The 19,623-nt window shown below is 55.2% G+C and overlaps 4 protein-coding genes across 4 annotated transcripts; 1 reads left to right on the plus strand and 3 right to left on the minus strand.

Annotated features, from left to right (window-relative positions):
• Positions 1 to 10,692: 10,692 nt before the first annotated feature.
• Positions 10,693 to 12,238, minus strand: PHYSODRAFT_247031 (hypothetical protein; the record flags this gene model as incomplete). The annotated part of the gene is made up of 4 exons (XM_009523532.1): positions 10,693 to 10,754; positions 10,778 to 11,459; positions 11,541 to 12,155; positions 12,185 to 12,238. 4 exons carry the CDS (start codon positions 12,236 to 12,238, stop codon positions 10,693 to 10,695), a joined length of 1,413 nt encoding a protein of 470 aa, XP_009521827.1.
• A 267-nt stretch (positions 12,239 to 12,505) lies between these two features.
• On the plus strand, positions 12,506 to 13,633 carry PHYSODRAFT_327425 (hypothetical protein; the record flags this gene model as incomplete). The annotated part of the gene is made up of 1 exon (XM_009523533.1): positions 12,506 to 13,633. The coding sequence occupies one exon, from the start codon at positions 12,506 to 12,508 to the stop codon at positions 13,631 to 13,633; it is 1,128 nt and encodes a 375-aa protein (XP_009521828.1).
• Positions 13,634 to 13,949: 316 nt separating this feature from the next.
• PHYSODRAFT_327426 (hypothetical protein) lies at positions 13,950 to 15,402 on the minus strand (the record flags this gene model as incomplete). The annotated part of the gene is made up of 3 exons (XM_009523534.1): positions 13,950 to 14,458; positions 14,532 to 14,619; positions 15,343 to 15,402. 3 exons carry the CDS (start codon positions 15,400 to 15,402, stop codon positions 13,950 to 13,952), a joined length of 657 nt encoding a protein of 218 aa, XP_009521829.1.
• Positions 15,403 to 18,388: 2,986 nt separating this feature from the next.
• Positions 18,389 to 19,042, minus strand: PHYSODRAFT_247073 (hypothetical protein; the record flags this gene model as incomplete). Its single annotated transcript, XM_009523535.1, has 1 exon — positions 18,389 to 19,042. The coding sequence occupies one exon, from the start codon at positions 19,040 to 19,042 to the stop codon at positions 18,389 to 18,391; it is 654 nt and encodes a 217-aa protein (XP_009521830.1).
• Positions 19,043 to 19,623: the final 581 nt, after the last annotated feature.

Genomic DNA, 19,623 nt, shown 5'->3' on the forward strand with positions numbered 1-19,623 from the left:
CCCGAAGGGCCCGATTTCGGCCCCCCGAGTGACGGATAACAAGCTGATGGCGGTGAAGAACCTGTTCGGGCTGTTGAAGGAAGCCGGCTTCGTGGCTGGCGCCTTTGAAGCGAGCGATCTTTTCGATCAAGATCTCGATGTGATCCAGACAGCGATCCAGACATTGGTCGACAAGTTGAGACCTTTGGTCGACATGATCGCGGACAGTCCGGACCCGACGGTGCCATATCCAGTGTCGCCGGCTCCAGTGTCATCGCTGCTAGTGGAGTCGACTGGGTACCGATCGTCGTCACCTTATGTCTCCGCAGCGGAGCATGTATCGGATACGTCGTCTGAACCCCAACGGATGTCCCTCGGCCCTTCAGGATCTGCGATGTTGGACGCGCGATCACGGAGTCAACGTCAGGAACGCATGCGGTCAGGACCTCGGAAGCAGAAACCCAAGTTGACCGATCGGACCACTAGTGCCACCGGATCAGATGAGTCGAATGGCAGACTGGAGTCTTACTTTCAGGCTGCGATGACTCGATTTCTGAAGGAACAACAGGCCACGGTGGTAACACCTACTCCAGTGGTCGACGACAACGTTGGATCGCGGGACGTGGAGATGGAATCAGCCGGATCATCGGACCAAGACCCCTCCCAGTGGGAATACGATCCGGACGATACTGATCTACCCAGTTCGGCCCCTGCTGTGGTGGCCATTGTTACCACGGAATACACTGGGTCCTCCTTGATCCAGCGCGTGCGAATCTCCGCGATGTCCGATCTCAAGGAGTTCAGTGGCAATGATCAGGACGAAGATCGCGCCCGATCGTAGATCAGCAAGGTGAAATCGGCGTTCCTGCGAGATCAGGCTACGGACGAAGAGAAGTGCTTGACCTTCGCTGATCTAATGACGGGCCCGGCGAAGATCTGGTACCGCCAGCTGGGCCGATCGACGCGGAACAAGTGGAGCGATCTACTCCGGAATTTCCAGATCCAGTATTGTGGCCTGGGAGTATCGGTCGCTTGGCAGTATTATCATTCTCGCAAGAGATCGGATGTATCGCCGTTGGAGTACCTCTATCGACTGAATGTGGCGGTTCTACGTGCAAGATTGAAGATCAAGGACGGGGATTCCAAGGCCCGCCGATAATATGTCGAACACGTTATCGAGACACTGGGCGATCCGGAGCTGGCCGATCGGCTCACTCTACTCCGGCTTGCGGACGTGGAAGATCTGGAGGAAGTCCTGCGCGCTCGAAAGCGCGAAGAGTAGACAGAAGCGATCCGCCTTTGGACCGAAGTATCGTCAGAAAGTTCCGACCTCAGCACCAGCTGCTGCAACCAAGCGGGCAGTGCGTGCAGTGCAGATCGCGAGCCAGGGGTCTGGATCGGACACGGGATCAGACGGATCGGACTCGGAGGGTGATCTACGTCGCGTTTACCTAGCGTCGGCCGAAGACAAGTCCCGCAACGCTGGGGGCGACGCGACGAAGCCGGATCGAAGCAACCAGGCGCAGATCAACCATGACCCACCTCGATCGGATCCACGATCGCGATCTTCACGTGACGGATCGGAGCGATCAAACCGCCGCTCACATTGTGGATCGCGGAAACACACCGATCTCGATTGTTGGAGACGTTTGACGTGCGAGAAGTGTGGCAAGAGAGGTCATCCGGCGGATCGCTGCCTGTTTGTGTGCCGTGGACGTGGTGAACTACACGAGATGGGCATATGTCCGATGGAGGAATTCTACAACCAGATCCGTCAATGGTTCAACCCGTGAAGCACGCTGGCATGTTGCCCGCGATCGCCGAGAAGATGTTAAACTAGGACGCTCGCCGGGTTGGAATCCGGTACGTGCCGAGCGTTCTAGGTACTACATCTATGCATTCGTGAACAAAAACACGGTAGATCGAGTAAGTGGACGGACTGATCTACGCGGTAATACATGTGATCTGCATGCGAAATTTGCCGCCAAGGTCTTAAGTCGTTCTGACGCCGAAGTGCCCTTGGATCTCCAGTCTGGAGAAACGCGGGGCTATTGGAAGCAACGCAGACCGGAGGAATGGTTCAAGCCAGCTGATGGAGAAGTGACGACCGAGATCCCGGAGCATGATCGCGATCGAAGTCGGCGTCGCGTCAGCGAAAACCGCAGATCTGGCGATGTGGTGCCCGATCTCCTCCCTGGGGAGTCCAGAGGGTACTGGAAACATCATTCGCTAGGTAAGTGGTTCCGTCAGGCCAAGATCACTGGCAAGATCAACAATGAGAAGTCGATCTTACTCTTAGACACCGGCGCCGAGGTGTCCATCGTGGACACCGCCTTTGCTCGTAAGGTGGGGTGCTATGTCGACACAAGTCAGAGCCAGGAATGTGTGGGGATTGGCGAAAGCGTGTACATGACGGAAGGAAGGACCAGGATCAAGGTTACGCTGGCGGGATCGCTGGTGTATTTCTTCGATATCTGGGTTGGCGATCTATCAGGACAAGAGACGATCCTGGGTATGGACTTCATGGTTCCGGCGGGGATCCGCATCGATCTTGCGGACGGCTCTACCTGTCTCCCCGACGAAGTCAAGATCCAGCTTAGCGGACGGCGCCAGCTGTACAACGACAATGTCAGACACGTGTGTGTGTGGATCAGGGAATGCAGATCGCGATCGGGGATTCGATCGAGCTTCCGCTACGAATGAATGTGACAGATCGAGAAAAGCTATGGGTCACCCGTGGAGATCGCTGGGTGCCGACTGTGGTCCGAGGACCCGGCAGGATCAGATATCTCCAGGTTACCAACATCAGCGACAAAGACCTCGTCTTGCATCGGAATCAGCGGATCGCGATGTGGCTGGCTGGAGATCGGATACCCCGGACCCCAGGATATGTGTCGGTCGGATCTCGCCGATACGTGGAATGGCAGAATCTAGCCTTTCAAGCCACGACAGATGACCGGCCGACGAACCAGGAGGTACCAGCGGGACCTCCAGCACCTGCCGTCGAACGACCGATTTATCCAACGCCCCGAGCCATTCTCCAGAGGCACAATGTATCCCCGACCGTCGATCAGTTGACGGGTCCACCCGATCCAACAAGCGAACCTGGGGCAATGAGCCCTGATCCGGAGGTGGCCGTCGTTGATACTCTCAGATCAGGGGGCGGACCGTTGCAGGAAGGTGATCCCGAGACATAGGGGTCGGGGTCGTCTGTGGTATCGAAAAATGGAGATTACCGGAGCGATTGCCCGTCACCCAAGAATCAAGGTACAATCAAGGAGCAGCCAAGTGCGAGATGGAAGTGGCTGCTTTGGTTAAGCTGACGACATTATCCTCGTTGGAGTGGCAGATAGTGGCAGAAGCCTCGTCGGGTCCTAATACAACCCCGAACGAGGCTTCATGGTAGGTACAGATGCATTTAGTTACGTACTTCGGCCGCACTTATTAGTGTAGCCGCGGTCGTCATTTGATGTGTCCGGAATCGCCTTATTGCGATCGTTCACACTAGATATTTGAATAGGGACATAGGACTCATCATAGGATGACCAGAACGAGGCTCCAGGGCCTCAGAAAACTCAGTAATAAAATGACAGTCTTCCCCCAAAGCCAACTAGGGTCCAGTCCGACTTCGGTAAGTGTAGCTAGCTTATTGTAGTGCCTGGATACGCTCGGCTGCGTGTGGATGCCTGGCGGGGAGCTTATCGTGCATTGACCGAGAGTTTCCTTGGCAGCGCCAAGAGTTGGCGTGGCCGGAGAGGCAGGAACGGTATTAGAGTATCGTTCAGTATATATTTGTGGGATTAGAGTGTCCCTGAGTGTATTAGTCTACCTACCGAGGTTTTACCTTGGTCCCCCTGTATAAGGCCTAACACGCCGGTACCCTTCCTTCCTGAAGGACTACAGTGGGGTTGCGCGAAAGCGCTACATAGTATCCTAGCCTTAGCTTGTGGCTAGTGGTACAGGTTTTGGGTTGACCGAAGATAACCTAAGGTGCACAGAGGCGCTTGCAACCGACCCGGTGTAAGGGATCGTTCCTGGCCTTCAGGTTTTGATCCAATAAGCGCTTACCGTTGCGGGTTAGCGTGTTGTTGGTGTCTCTAATACCTTTTGGTAGAAGAGAATTTTAGTGGTATTACCACACCACACGTCTGCTTTGGCTATCCTCGTCCGAGATCCACTAGATCCACGGTCGGATCCTGCTGAGTCGGTGTGTGAACCTTTTGGATCGGAGGACGAATGTTCTCCAGAACAGGAACAGGGGGTGCTGGGCCCCCCACCTTCGCCGATCACGGATCAAGCGTGTGCACCGATAGATGACGTGAAGCCGCATGATGATCGTGCTGGCGATCCAGAGAGGAAGCCAGACCATGTGGATTCCGGTGGTAAAGCAGCTGAGAAGGGCGAAATCGTGTCCCCTCACTTGCCATCGGCCGATCAGGTCGACGGTTGTGCCGTCGTACGAGATTATGGGGGCGGGAGTACCGATCGGACACACCCTGTGGCTGTTTTAGCTGTGGAAGAGTCGAGATCAAGTGACGATACAGTAGTCGATGGTGTTCCCGCATCTGAACAACTGCCGCAAGTGGCCGAAAACGCATCGATCGTTGGAGGTGATCAGGTAAAAATTGAGGCCACACCCACTTCAAATCGGGACGATCTCGGTGCGTCAGAACCAGATCGAGACGTTGGTGCTGATGATCAGGTCCATTACCACGAGGTCGGGAATCTGTCAGCAGAAGATGTCGAAGGTGAATTAGCTGTGCTTCCTGAAATTGTGATCTCGACGACGGATGAGGTGAAGATCGATGATATCAAGGTGGGAGATCTGGAGTTCAACACCCCAGAGGAGATCGATCGGCTGCGAAAGAAGATCTGGCACAGGAATCACCTGCTGATCGGCAAGGGCAATGCACTTCCCCCAGCAGCCCGGGGCGTCACCTGCGACATCGACGTGGGCGACGCGAAGCCGATCGCTCAACGTGTCCGGAAAGTTGCCCCTCAGTTCGTGGAGAAGGTGTCCGAGCTGATCAAGGGATTATTGTCAGCCAAGATGATTCGGAAATCTGGATCACCGTGGGCCTCGCCGATCGTCGTGATCATCAAGAAGAACGGCATGGATATCCGACTCTGCATCGATTATCGGCTCGTCAACAGTCTAACCAGGCTGATGGTATATCCGATGCCCTTGATCAACGATTTGCTGGATGATCTGGATAAGGAACTCTGGTATTGCTCTTTGGACATGGCTAGTGGATTCTGGGTGGTGACAATGACCGATCGAGCTCGTGCGATCTCGGCCTTTATCACCCACATGGGTCTGTTCGAGTGGAACCGGATGCCGTTCGGCTTGAAGAACGCTCCTCAGATCTACCAGCGACTTCTGGACGACGCGTTGTATGGGTTCACCAGGATCCCGCGATCGTCAGACTGTGAAGTCACTACGGATTTGATCGAGTCAGGAGAACCAGAAGATCCGGGGCGTCCATCAGTGCTAGGTCGCAGATCGTACATTGATGACATTCTTGTGACGGCCGGATCATGGGGTGAGCTGTGCGATCGTGAGCTCTTGGGGGATGCGTAAGGTGGACTATCTGGGACATCGTGTGTCGAACGACGGGCTAGAGGCCAATCCGAAGGATCTCACTGCTCTGACCGATCTGCCGTTCCCCGGATCGCTCCAATCGATGCAGTCATTATTGGACAGTCTCAACTACTACAGCCGTTTCTTGGAAGATTACGCGATCTACGCGGCGATCCTGTATGAACTGCGCGAGGTGGACTTCGCCGAGCTGAAGAAGCGCCCTGATCTGCGCCAGATCCTGGACCGTCAAGTGCCGAACTCAGTGGATACGGACCCAGTGAATCCCGATCGGACTCCGCCAGTTCCTGAAGTCGGGGTCGCCTATGAACGCTGGATCCGTGCTCATCGTGCCTTTTCGACACTGAAGATGAAGATCGCGACGACACCGATCCTGCGGCACTTCGATCGCGATCGGACTCCGGTCGTGATTGTGTATGCGAGTGACTGGGCGATCTCGGCCGCATTGACGCAGGAGCACGACCAGATCTATCATCCCGTTACCTTCGCCAGTCGAACGCTGACGTCGAATGAATTAAACTACAACGTGGTGGAGAAAGAAGTGCTGGCGCTGTTACGGAACCTGGACCTGAACTATAACATGCTGGTTGGACGATCGATCCGGGTCTTGACCCGACACTCGACGTTGGCGTGGCTGTTCCGATCACCCGGCCTTCAAGGCCGATTGGGTCAGTGGGCTGCACTCCTATCGCCCTGGACACTGGAGATCACGAAGTGCACCAAGGGAGAGGACGAGAAATTGGGGGCGATCGCCGCTAGTATTACGCCTCGATCGGATATGGACGACGCGTTGATCGCGATCGCGCCGAAGAAAGAACCCCGGCGGAAGATTCAGGCTCCGATCCCGACTGTGCGTGCGAACGAAGAGCTGCTGGTGATAAGTTTGAATGGATCTGCCCGCGTTAAGCGAGGCGGAGGCGCATACAGCGCGATCTTGTGGAAGTTACCAGAATGGAGTGTGGTGAAGGCCCGATCAGGCTATGCTGAAGGGCTGAGTGTAAACGAGGCAGAGTATCATGGTCTGTTGTTGGGTTTCGATCTCCTTGACGGCATAGATCAAGGCAGGATAGTGGTCTGCGGTGATTCCAACCTGGTGATCCGACAAGTACGGGGCGAGATCGACTGCAAAGCACCTAAGCTGACATTGGTAAAGCAAAAGGTGCTGGATCGACTACGGAACTGACCAGACCACGAGCTGTTACATGTGAAACGAGACTGGAACGGAAGTGCGGACAGCCTGGCCAGTGCAGCACTCCAACGTGAAGGGGGCGTCGTCGTCGAGGAGGATGCCGATCATGGGGATCTAGTGACACTGAACCGACTTGATGAGATCCTGGTCGCCCGGTCGGATGAGTCGATCGCCCGACTATCGCCGATGACGACCCGATCGGGCACCAGATCACGGCCGAACCCGACAGTCATGCAGGACGAGTTCGTGCGAGGGTTGAGGATCGATCGGATTCGTCGAGTGCAGGCTGAAGAAATGTGGATCGCGGGTATGAAGAAGTATCTGATGGGAGATGTGGCTGATCTGACACAGGATGAGGCTCAATCCTATGGCAACCTCGCAGTGGACTACGAGATCGACGGTGATAATCTGCTGTTCTATTGCCCACCCTCCAAGCGATCGGATGCAGATCGAGATGGACTGATGAGACTGGTAGCACCGGAGACGCTGCATCAAGACATCCTGCATCACTATCACTCCACTCTGAAAGATGGACACCAGGGGATTGGGCGTACATACCAGCGGATCCGCGATCACTTTCACTGGAGAGGTCTCTTCAGAAGTGTGCAGAAGTACGTCGGCGAATGTGTCGACTGCGAGACCGGCAAAGGACGACCCACGATCAGGGGCGAGTCGCCGGGAAACATCCAGGCGACATACCCGTTCCAGATCATAGCAATGGATCACATACCTTCGCTACCCAAGTCGTACAAGGGTATTACGGAACTGTTGATCTGGGTCGATCTGTTCACGGGATACGTGATCGTGAAGGCCAGTTCCTCCCGAACGGCGCCGACGATCGCCGAATCTTACGAAGAGTGCGTGTTCCGGCGATTTGGTGCTAGCGAGGTGATCAGGCACGATCGAGAGCCGGGATTTATGGCTGACTTCTTCCGCTCCTTGAACAAGATCCTGGGTATGCGCCAGCGAGCGACGATGGCATATCGACCTCAGGCTAACGGTACTGCAGAGCGAATGGTAAAAACGGCGACGAGAGCCCTGAAGATGTTCGTGGAGGATCTGGATCAGAGGGATTGGGATGAGAGTACGCAGAGCGATTGATCTTCGCGATCAACACGGCTCAAGATCGGGTCCGTGGAGACTCCCCTTGTTATCTGGTGCATGGATGGGACCCTCGATCGACGCTCGAGGCTACGATACCTTTGGGTAGTACCCGGACTCGGGATCGGGATCCTCGACGGTGGCGGTATCGGATCCAGAAGCACTACGATCCGGCTCGAAGTCAGGTGAATGCTCGACTACGCGAGGCGATTGCGGATCGGGCCAATCAACACAATGAAGAAGTTCGACCGCACTCGATCGAAGCTGGATCTCAGGTGTGGCTGTACCTGGATCGTGTGAAAGAGGGGTATGCCCGGAAGCTGGCTCACCTGTGGCACGGCCCGTTCAGTGTGGCGGAGAAGGTGAACGAGTACACGATGAAGCTTCAGATCGCTGGTACGGACTACCACCTATTCCCGATCGTGCATGTTTCGAAGCTGAAGTTGGTCAGGGACTTCCCCGATCGACCGCAGATCGCACCCACGGTGGACGAAGCAGATCGACTCGATTTCGACGAAGTCTTACTTCCGGAGGACAGCTGGGCCCCAGATCGAGACTCGAACGAGTACGAAGTGGAGAAGATCACGGATACGAGAACAGGTCGCAGGACTCGGTATGGCCGGACGTATCGAGAGTTCCTGGTACACTGAAAGGGTTATGACGAGCCTGACCGGGTCGACGAGGCTGATCTCAAGTGTGGAGCTTTGTTGCACCAGTTCCTTCGAGATCGCGTGAACCGGAACCGATTTGGTGCGATGCAGTCTCACGAAGAAGAGTGAGATCGGACCGCCAGGGCGAGCTGGTCGCCTTGGTGAGCCAGGTGAGTGACGGATCGACGGGGAGGCCGTTGATCGGAGGAAGGGGTTTTATATTCAGATCGGATGGTTATGGAGCAACTACAAGGCGCTACGACGACGGATCTGGGCTGATCGGGTTGGTGGCGAAAGGTGGTATGACGATGGATCTGGACTGATCGGGTTGGTGACGACGGATTGACTTGAGAGAGGTGGCCAACAGTGACGAAGATAGCAGTGGTGTTTATTGATCCGAGACTTTCATGCTACGAATATTGATCCGAGACTTTCATGCTACGAAGATGCGCGATCGGCCTCCAAAAATCGAAGATTTCACGACAGACGAGCTGACCAGCTGGACGCTGAATTCGATCATCCGAGCTGGGGGATGCTGTTGTTGCTGCATACACTCTGTATTGGGGATAAGTTCGTTGAGGAGACAAGCGATCGGCTGTTCCAGACGATCCTGGGGCGGTAGCAACCTTTGGGTCCTGCCGGTGATCGTCGGTGCCCGCCTCGATCAAGCGGAGTAATAGATTTCACGACGAAGTGTGAGCCGTTGATACTGGGATGGTGAAGTCTTGTCCGCGGTGAGCCGCCGTGGGGCCCGACTTACGGACAGGGGGCGGTTGTGGTGAAGCACCGAACAAGAATTTCCAACTGCGATGACATCAAGCGACATGGTGGCAGAACGATAGGCAGGGATCAGGCTGCGGTCGCGGATCAAGAGGGTCTATCGAGAGATCTCAAGCGATTGGATAACGTCGACGCGTAAGGCAACACATATGTCAAGACAGATTACGGGCGATCGCGCTTGGACTGCGGCGTGATTCTACGTAGACCCAAGCCCGGATCGACGACCAATCTCGCAGATCTAGGGCGGCCGAGGACAGAAGAGGACGGATCGGCAGCGCACGGCAACTCGCACAGGTCATCGATCGGGAGCCGATCGTAGATCGCCGATCGGGGTCGATCGTGGATTGGGAGCCGATCGTGGATCGCCGATCGGGGTCGATCGTGGATCGGGAGCCGATCGTGGATCGCCGATCGACCCGGATGGGAAGCATATGGGGGCGAAGCCAGGGCAAGAATCCAGTAATCGTTTGGTTGTAGGATTGGTAGATGGGATGGCAGCGGTAGAGAGAGACCAGCTAAACATAAATCAGAGCGCAATTTGCACAGAAGACCACAAGTGCCCTCAAGTCGTCAAGTCCCAGGAGCTACATTGGCCTCGGCAAGCGTTGACACTTCGGGTAGTGAACTAGCGGTACGGTTAAGACTGGATTAATACATTGGCCAGCTTGACCTACTCTAGTGATCTTTCTCTCGTGTGCAAGTCCTCGATCGACCGGATACTGCTTGGCCGGCGATCGCTGCGTCTCTCAATCGACCTCGATTCCGCTATAGGAAGCGGCAAGCAACTCAGGAAAGGAAGGAACACACCCGGAAAGGCAACTACAGGCCTTGGATCTACTCCAGGCCGACCGATCGAAGCGAAGAACCCTCGATCGGAGCGTATACTCGGACGCAGAGCGAAGACTACCGCGCTGCTCCACAAACTATCCCCGCGTCACGCCAAGACACTCGATCTTCACCAAGTGCTGCATCTTCGGAGCCCCGAGAGAGCAGATCCAGCCCGCCGACGGGTACACAAGGTGAGAACAAGTTCAGCCGATCACGGATCGTAGGGGGACCCCCTCCGTTAGTCGGTGTCCGGGCGCTGGTGGGAAGCTCGATCAGGCCTTAACCAGATTTTGGCCGATCCCGCTACACCACATGTCCGAGCGCCCTCTTCTACTTTTTTCTCTTTTTACTCTTTGGATTGGACTTTGAATTTCTTTTCGAGCGACATTTGGTCGCGACCTACTTGTGTGATTTTCGACTATTCTTCTAAGTCGAGGATGGCATGGCTAAGACAAGACGAGCAAGTGTGGCTGATAGAGAAAATTATTACTTCAGAAATTAACGAACTACTTGAGACTGCAACTATTACGACCGCCGGTAATCTCTCTCGCTCTGCACAAAGCTGCTCACTCATCGATCTCGTCGGTCTCCAGCTCCTCTTCCTCTTCGTCCGACTCGTCATCTTCCACTTCGTCGTCGTTGTCGTCGGACCTTCATCATCGTCGTTGGAGACTCCGTCTTCACCCTCGTTGGCTGCGCCTGCCTCCTCTCCCGTGGTGATGTACTCCAGCTCGCCCGACGCCTTCCTCTTTGGCTTCGCCTCGGCTTCCACCACCATCTTGGCGACGATCTCATCCGGCTCCTCGCGAAAGGTCGGGCTGCTGTCGTCGACCGTAGTCGCCGGGCCGCGTGCTGTGGGTGTTCCGTCTGGACGGTACGGTGGAATTACGCCCGCCTGACCGCCCTCCTTCGCGTTGTACGGGTTCACCTTCATCGGCCGAAACTTGCCATCGCCGAGCTGCGTCTCGACCTTGACACGCAACTCCGAGATCGTCTTGTCAGCAAGAAGAGCACGCATCGCTCCTTTCGTGAGGGACGGAACCCAGTGGTCGGGCACGGGCGTCGGCGACGTGATATCGAGCACCACGCGCGCCAGGGCCTTGCCGCTCAAACGGTGAGAATGCTTGGCCGTCGGGACGAGTGCTCCAGTCTGCACGAGCATCTCGGTCAGTGTCTGGAACCGCGGCGAGTCTACCTGGAACGGCTTCGTTGCGTCCCGGATACGCAGGCGGTACGCCTCCTTGTCCTTCTTGAACAAGTACCTCAAGCCGCGCACGGCCGGGAGCGTCGTCGCTTCTCCGGTTGGCGTAGCCTTGCCCGTCGGACCGCCCCACTACATCAACTCTCCATTGCCCGACGCTTCCAGACGCCTCAAGAGACGGAAGTAACCCCACGTCTCAATGAAGAGACTGACGAGGCGGAGACGTTCGCGCATGGCGTTCATCTTCCTCTTGCGTCGCGGCGTCAGCGCGTTCTTGTCGACGAGGGGCACATGAAACGCCCAATCGAAGCAAGCCTTGCGATAACTGTGCCAGAAGCGCCAGTGCGCTATGTAGACGTCCGGGTACGCAAGTGGATCGTAGAACAAGTGTCTGTGTTCCCAAGGGAATGCTCGCTGGTACGGCTCGAGTCCGAGCGCCCGAGTATGACGGTACACGGCCTTGATGTCGCGAATCACGTCCTTCGGCGTGTCCGCGCGCAACTCGAAGTCCAGGTGCTCGAGCCACTCGGACGACGGGCGCGACTTCTTCTTGGACTTACTGCTTGCCTGGACGGGGCTAGTCGCCGCGCGCTTCTTATCCTTGCCGCCGAAGATTGGATGCGCGGCCGCCTCCGTCACTGTCTCCTGCGTTGACGGGTCTGACAGGATCAAGACTGACCCCTTCAGAGCTTGAGCAGCGTGGTCGGGGTCCTTGAGCAGGGCTTCGGCGACGTCGTCGAGGATCTCCAGGCCTCTCGAGCCTTTGTTGACGGCGAGGATCTGGCGCATGTCGGCCCAGAACGCCACTTGTGCGAGACGCTCCTGGGTCTTCGTGCCGCCTGGCGAACTTGAGGGACCTGGTCCAAGAAGGCCTTGAACTTGCGCGCGTGGTCCTCGTTGGTGTCGCTCATGGCAACTGGGGCGTGGCGTGGCTAGAAGGGCTTCGGCTGGTTGCTGTCTGCGGGCTCCGGCGCAAAATTACGAATGACTGCTTTTCGAGAAAGGCAAGAACTTGACGGACGGCAACTTGTCTGTGATTGACCTTGAACTGACTTGGATTGATGGCTCTGCCTTGACGTATCGCCCTTGGGACGAAATTGGACGTTCCTACGGCTGACTTCCGTTCTAACTGACACGGCAAAGTGAGAAAGTACTTCTTATTCTGACTTTGATCGAGTATGGCCAACATGTATACTGCTCTCGCTCGTTACCAAGAGCGCTACGCTCCTGTCGGGCTGCTTCCTGCCTACTGTGGTGCTGGTGTGTGCTGCGTGCTCGTGTGGGTCATCTCCACGCCGCTGCGTAACGTCGGCTGGGCTTTCGGCGCGCAGGTCTGGCGCGTCGCATGCTTGAACGGCTCGCTTTGTGCCTGTGCCAATACAACGCAGTGCTGCTCAATCGCGAGGTGCGAGAGCTGCAAGGCGCTGCGTACCTATATGTTATCTGGGGTGCCCTCTTCGCGGTACCCGTGCGCGTCCTCGAAGACGAGGAAGAGCGCTATGGCGACTACGGACGGATGCTGCATAAGTGGTGGTTTGCCGCTTACTCTACGTTCTATGAGTACGGCGCACTCGGTCGCATGCTACGCGAAGGCTACGCGCGCCGCTGCTGCTCAGAGTCGCCGGCGGGCGTTCGAAGGTTTCCACGTCGCGTGGATAGTGACCAAGTTCGTGATCTCGTTGGCGTTCTTCGCGCCGATGGCGGCGTTCGACCTGCTCGAGTTTGCCCTGCTGGGAACGGTTGGCGTGGCTGTCGCGCTGGTAACGCTTAACGTTGCGAACTACGTCCTCGAGTGGACGTCGTACGGACCCCCTGTAACCGTGCTGATAGTGACTGCGGGCGTCGTGACTCACATTTGGCGTGGCTGCGACAACCAGAAGGACGCCGACGAATTCTCGCCTACAGGCATGATCATTCTCGGACTCAAGAACCTGCGTGCAAGGGCTGCTGAACGCGAACGTTCGGAGAAGGAGAGCCTGCAACAACCGCGAGGCAGTGACGCCGCCGAAGACCAAACTACCTATGCTGACGCCAGGGACGGCGTTGAAGTGACTATCGATGAAGAAGCTCCTCCTCGTGCTCCTGCGGCAATCTCTGTCGAATTCCGTGCTGCCCAGGAACGATCGACTCTCCTGCGACTCGAGCTCGCCCGCCTCCCGGAGGTCCGTCGAGGACGACGAACGTGCAGTCGGGGAGGATGTCCCGTGCCGGGGTATACCGACCCCATGCCAGGCATCGGGGCGGCAGACTCGCGTGTCGGCTGGAGTGCCGAAATGGCTACATCCTACGAGGGGTACCGATGGTGAGGTACCCGAGTTGCTGCTGGGAATGATGGCGCGATGCACGTGTGAGGTGGGACTCTTGGAAGTCCGTGGACGTCTCCATCCCCGCTCGAGGACGGGTGTCGTACGTACGAAACAACGGAATATGGTGTGAATACGGAGGGGTTGTCGTGCCCAAGGACGAAGGGTACACCTGCAACTCCATTGACCTTAGGATCGAGGGCGGCCGTGCCGACCCTCGGCTTGTAGATTCAGTCGTAAATTTTCCCTGTCTTGTGAACAACAACAACCACAAAGAAAGCTTTTGTATCAACTACAAGGTTATCTTTTGTTAAAGCTTTCACTCGTCTAAACACCCAGTCACCTTCGACCCCGTGTAGGCCCCTTCTTTCAAAACAGTCCCAGCGTACTCGACCCCTGACGGTGGAGGTATACGACACATCGAGTTTGCCAATGCGACGCCAATCTCACTGAACTGGACCCACTGGGATGCGCTGCGTGGTGCTTCTCCTACAACATCCTGCCTGAGGGTGTAGTCGACATAATCGCAGATAAATTTCCGCAGCAACGTTAGAAGGTACGGGAGCAATCGATTTGCCTGTACTCCACGATGTCCTCCGATCAAAACCACGTAATTCGACATGTCATCTAATGCGTCGCGGTCGTTGCGACTGCAATAAACTATCAGATCATCACGGCATTTCTCCACAGGCGAGAGCACGCGGGCCAGATCCGTGTCCTTTGCCGCGTTCTGGACGTCAGTCAAGTCCCCCACAAGTTGAATCAGCCAAGACGGCTTCTGGGACATCGCCTGATACGATGTGAGCACCGGCACCGCGAACGTCGTGGCTTTAGAGAATGCCACTACCACCTCCTCCACTTTACCCTCACACAGCTACGCTTGGAACCAGCTCTGGCGGACCTTTCACCTTCACTGCAGCCTCCGCGAGCTTCACATGCAGCTGCACGACTTGCTTCACGCGCTGGAGCTGCTGCTCCACGTCCTGCAGCTTGGCCGCAGGGTTCCTAGTTGTGTTTTTCGAAAATGGGTTACCCCAAAAAGTACATCCAACCACCCCAAAACGAAAAAATGTGGGTTATGGTAGAATATCATCAAATCTCCGACCGCACTTAAGATGATAGGTATACAAATCCCCAGTCAAGCGCGGTCGGAGCATAACAGTATTACCCTACCCTTCCCAAAGTGTTATGCATACACAGTCCAAGATAGATTAGTCGTCCCGTTTGCTCATTGGTCGGAGCCTTGGGATGGATGGCACGGAGCGAGCGTAGCGAGTCCCCGCCTGCGGTTTGACAGTCCGTGTGCGTAGCACGCGGCTGCAAATCCAGGACCCAGCAGTGCTCTACCTAGCAAGCGGAGGCGACGCGTGCGAGCCGCAGCGGGCTTAGGGTTCTGGCCCAGCGAGCGCAGCGAGCCTTTAGGGGTTTTAGGTTCGCGCGTAGCGCGTAGCTGTGTGATAGTTAAAGGTGACCCCCCCTCCTATCCGCATGGTTTGTGTACGAGTCGGAGAAATTGGGAGGGTCGGAGGTTGTGGGGTATGGGTTTTTTCGCATCTTGACGGATATTAACGACATATTTCAATCAAGTTACACAATCATACATGTTGGTAGAGGTAATATATAGTATGTCACAGGTTTTATGTGTGATAAACGGTCCAAACGGGCTAGGGTAAAAAAAGCCATAACCCAAACACCCCGGAGGGTGCTCTCACCCATCCGATTTCTGTCAAAAACCCGGGTTTTCCAGAACCCTGCTTGGCCGCCAGCGCCATGACATGCAAAACGCCAAGAGCTATTTTGACGACTTTGATTGGCTGGTGAGTTTATAAAAATACAGCCTCTGATACTGAATACTGGCCACCTGTGAGAATCGATAATACGCCAGTTGTCGTTAAGGGCAAGTTGCGAGTTGCCTTTCCTCGTCTCATCCTCCAAGGCAATGGCGCGGGCCGATCGTCCTCAGGTTCCTGGCCACGTCTTCTGGCGCTGCATCTGGCCCAAGCTGGAGGCCTTGGACTGGGAGAGCGGCCTCGCGAGGGACCTGGAGGTGGGCTGCCGCGTCTACAAGCCGGGCAGGAAGGCCACCCGCAAGACGGCGCAAGCAGGAGAGGACTTTGTCCTCTAGAACGACTTCGACAACGCGCTCATCGACCACGGGCTGGAGCAAGGTCTGCCGTATCCTAGCAATTCTGCTGCCTTTCAAGTGGAGAGCTGATGGCGTGTCTTGTCGTTGCAGGGCTCGTGGCAGCGGAGGACATTTGGCCGCCCCCGCCGCCGAGTATAACGGACGCTGAGGTGGAGGAGATGCTGGATGCGGTGATGGACCAATGCGTCGCAGCAGCGGAGGCCCCACCGGCAAAGAAGAAGAAGCAGGGGAGAGCTGCTACGCCCAAGGAGACGCCGACTCCGAAGACTCCAAAGCAGCAGAAGAAGAAACGGAAAGCTGCATCACTGAAGCTGGAGGCAGCGGAGGGTACGGGAGGAGCGATGCCCACACGCCATAAGACGGGAAAGAAGAAGCTGCGAGTGACAAAGTAGGAGAAAGTGCTGTCACTGTCTGCTCAAGAAGCCGCTAAACCAGAGCAGAAAGTGGAGGCTGCTGCAGTGGCAGCTGTTGGCGCGTCGGCGGTACCAAGCAGCAGTGGTGAATCACCGCCGGTGATGTGAAGATTAACGGCTTTGTGGAAAGCGGGACGCAGGTGCTGGTGGACGTGGAGCTGCGTATGCTCCAGTTTGTGGCGACTGTTATCCGCCACCGCCGTGTTTTGAGAGGCACCAATGCGGTAGGATCGACGGGTGGCGCCGCTGAGCTTGTGGCAGATATCGAAGCCTCGCAACAGGATCTTACCTACGAGGTTGAGGAACTGATTGGGTTCTTGCTGGCTCCGGGAGCACTCGACTCAAACGACACGCACAAGCTCGTTGCCCCGCGTTTCCACCCTACCAGCCGCGACCAACTAGAATTCCTGCGCGAGATCAACGTGCACATGATGCAGTTTGTAGCTTCTGTACGGCGACGTCGACGCCCATTTTCACCTCGTGGAAGTGATCAGAGCCTGTATGCTGCAGCTCATGTGCTTGAAGAATGGAATGCTCGAGCGCAAAGCATTGTCGACTTGCAGAATGATCTGACCAATGAATTGGTGGAGCTGACTGTGGGCCAGCCACAGAAGGGTTCTCACGAGGCGAAACCTCCGGTACGTGCCATTCTTTTGTCGGGGTGCCGCACTGTGACGCCTCAGCTGCAAATGCACTGACATTCGAATATGTTTCTACAGATGCAAGACGGCGATATGACGGAGACAGATGAAGAGTACGCGTGGCTAGCAACCGAAGAGATGACGGAAGAAGGAGAGGATGAAGAATGGAAGCCGTCCCCTCAGACGACACGCGGACGAAAACCCAAACCGAAAAGTAAGTGCACGTGCTGTTCAGACTAATATGGCTGTCTTACTGACGCGGCGTCGTCTTTTCTTTTTCATCAGATCTTGGCGTGAACTGAGTGTCTCGTTCTCTTTTGACGATTGCGATTTTCACGATCCGTACGACTTGATATTTATGCGTCTTAATTTTGATAAATTTTAAATTACCTTGCGGCTTCAAAGAAGCCGCAAGGTTAGTAAAGGTATAGCACCCATAGCAGGCTGTTTCGCTACTTCACGTAGTTTCCTTTTGATACCCTTACTGTCCAGACCTTCTTGGAAGCGATAAAGTATCTCAAAGGGCTCAGTAGCGACTGCAGCAGAGTCAGGCGCAATTGGGAGCAGTGAACGCCATGACCTAGCAGTTCGTGGCATCTATTCAGGCTCTATCGTTTTGCACCTGCAAAAAAATATTTGACGCTCATTTCGCTTAGAGTGGATCAGACGAGGGTTTAATAAAGTACTTCTCTGGCGCACATAAGACACAACACTTCGGTTTTCTGGACATAACTATTTACAAAACAATCGTTTGGCGACTCGCAATGCCTCAACCGAAAGCTGCGCATTTGCTCCGTTTCACGCTATGATTTTAAAAAAATCTAGCAGCAGGAAGAAAAGAGAAACAGCATTTTATCTGAAGTCCGTTTTGGCCAACATTAGGTTTTTTAGCGAGGTGCCGTCAAAAATTAGCGATGTTAGAAAATAAAATATCACCGTAATCACGAGTGACTGCTTTGCCCTTATGTTCGGTTGTCGATGTTGTAGCCTGCTGGAGACGAGTTAAAAGGGCTACAGTTTTGAGGTTTTTCTACGCGATTATCTCGACATGAGCGGACCCATTTATTTTGGCCAATAGTAAGCTGAAACAGTTGATTATACCCAATCATATGTGACATGTGGTCCACATCAAATTGAGGTTTAATGCCGAATGTTGTTTCTTAAGTGGGCCGGAGAAGTGATTAATTATTTACTAACAGCTTGGAAAAGCTGATCTTCCTACTGTCCGGCCTCAGTTCCAAGCTGGCTTTACGGAGTTTGGAGTGGTGCTAGCCAACTGGATCCAGCGGCTTGTCGACGCTAGAATTTTGTGTAGATTTATCACACAACGAATCCATGGCTCTAACCGCGAAAACTGCACCAAAAAAAACCGTCGGCCGCTTCTATTTCTCAAACGGACCAAGCGTAAGGTGAAGAAGCGAAACGAACTTCACGGTGGTATTTATTGGAAAGCCTCGAAGGTAAAGAGTTGAGCTATTTCTTGGTCATGATAGTCCGAATCGCCGCCGACATTCCCATGTGCCGACAGTCGATTTCGTCAGCATCTTCAGCACTAAGCTTACTGGTGCTTCCCTCCCTTCTTCACGCCCTGCTTGGCACCGTGGTGGTCACAGTCGTGGTCAGGCTGCTGCTTGGCCTTGTTTCCGCCCAAGTTGCGCGTCTTTTGCTGAACCGCGTTGGACGTCGAGCTCGCGCCAGTCTTCCCCTGCTTCGTCGCAGAAGCACCAGGCCCCTTCGGCTTCTTGTTGGCAGGGGGTGAAGCCACCTTGTGAGTGCTGCTGGAGGTGGTGGTGGGGCGAGGTGTCGCCCTAGTAGTCGTCGACGCCGGGGTGGCTCTGGGCGTGTTCGTCTTGGTCGGAGAAGGCGAGGCCTTGGTGATAGGAATGGTAGGGGCTGGCGTCACGTGAGCCTGGCCCAGAGCGTGAGGCGCCTGCTTGACGTCCTTCTTCGAGTCGTGGTGGAGGTCCTGGTGCGGGTGCGCGTGCTTGCCGTCGTCGTGGGGGTTGGGTCCCTGCTTGGGCGAGTCCATCGCCCGAAGAGCGCGGAACGGCACCCAGGTCCTCTCATCAGCCACAGGCTCCGAAGGGATCAGGTGGTTGGTGTCGTGGGAGTGGTGCGCGATGGGGTTGTCGTCGACGTGGACGCCGTTAGCACCGAGAGCCGCAACAGCGAGCAGAGCCATGGCTGCGAGGAGGTGGAACGAGGTCTTCATGCTTTAGGATTGGGGGGTTGGTGTTGTTCCGGTTGAGTGGATCGGAGTGGGTGGTCGAAGGCTAATTCGAAAGTGAACAGACCCGTAGGAAGAGCATTGTGTCGCATTATTTTCCTTACCGGGATACTGGATTGATTTACCTGTTATTATTGGTGATTCCGTACTTGTATTGTAACGTGGAGCAAGCGGTAATGGTACGAGATCTCACCACCTATGATGTGTGAAGTGGAATCTCGAACCGTTATACCTTATTTGGCTGATCGAGGTGACCATCACAGCATATATAGTTCTCAAGTAATTATTCCGCGCGTCTGCTTGTGAAGTACCGCTTGGAGTTAGAAGTAGGAGAAATCCTGAGGGCCTCGTGATATCCCTTCTCCACAAGTCACAGTCCACTTGTGTATAGCTTCGGATATTAAGTAGCGGTATGCGTGGCATGAGCGAGACAACGATCGAGGGTTACGAGCGGGAAGATACTGCATGTAATTTTGTTATCAAGCCCGTAGCGCTAGAAAAAAATTGAAGCTACAGACTATCCTAGTACGCGAAAAAAACACTATTTAAATAGAGTATTAAAATAC

Source organism: Phytophthora sojae (assembly GCF_000149755.1).
Source record: "Phytophthora sojae unplaced genomic scaffold PHYSOscaffold_3, whole genome shotgun sequence".
In the NCBI taxonomy this organism is placed as follows: Eukaryota; Oomycota; class Peronosporomycetes; order Peronosporales; family Peronosporaceae; genus Phytophthora; species Phytophthora sojae.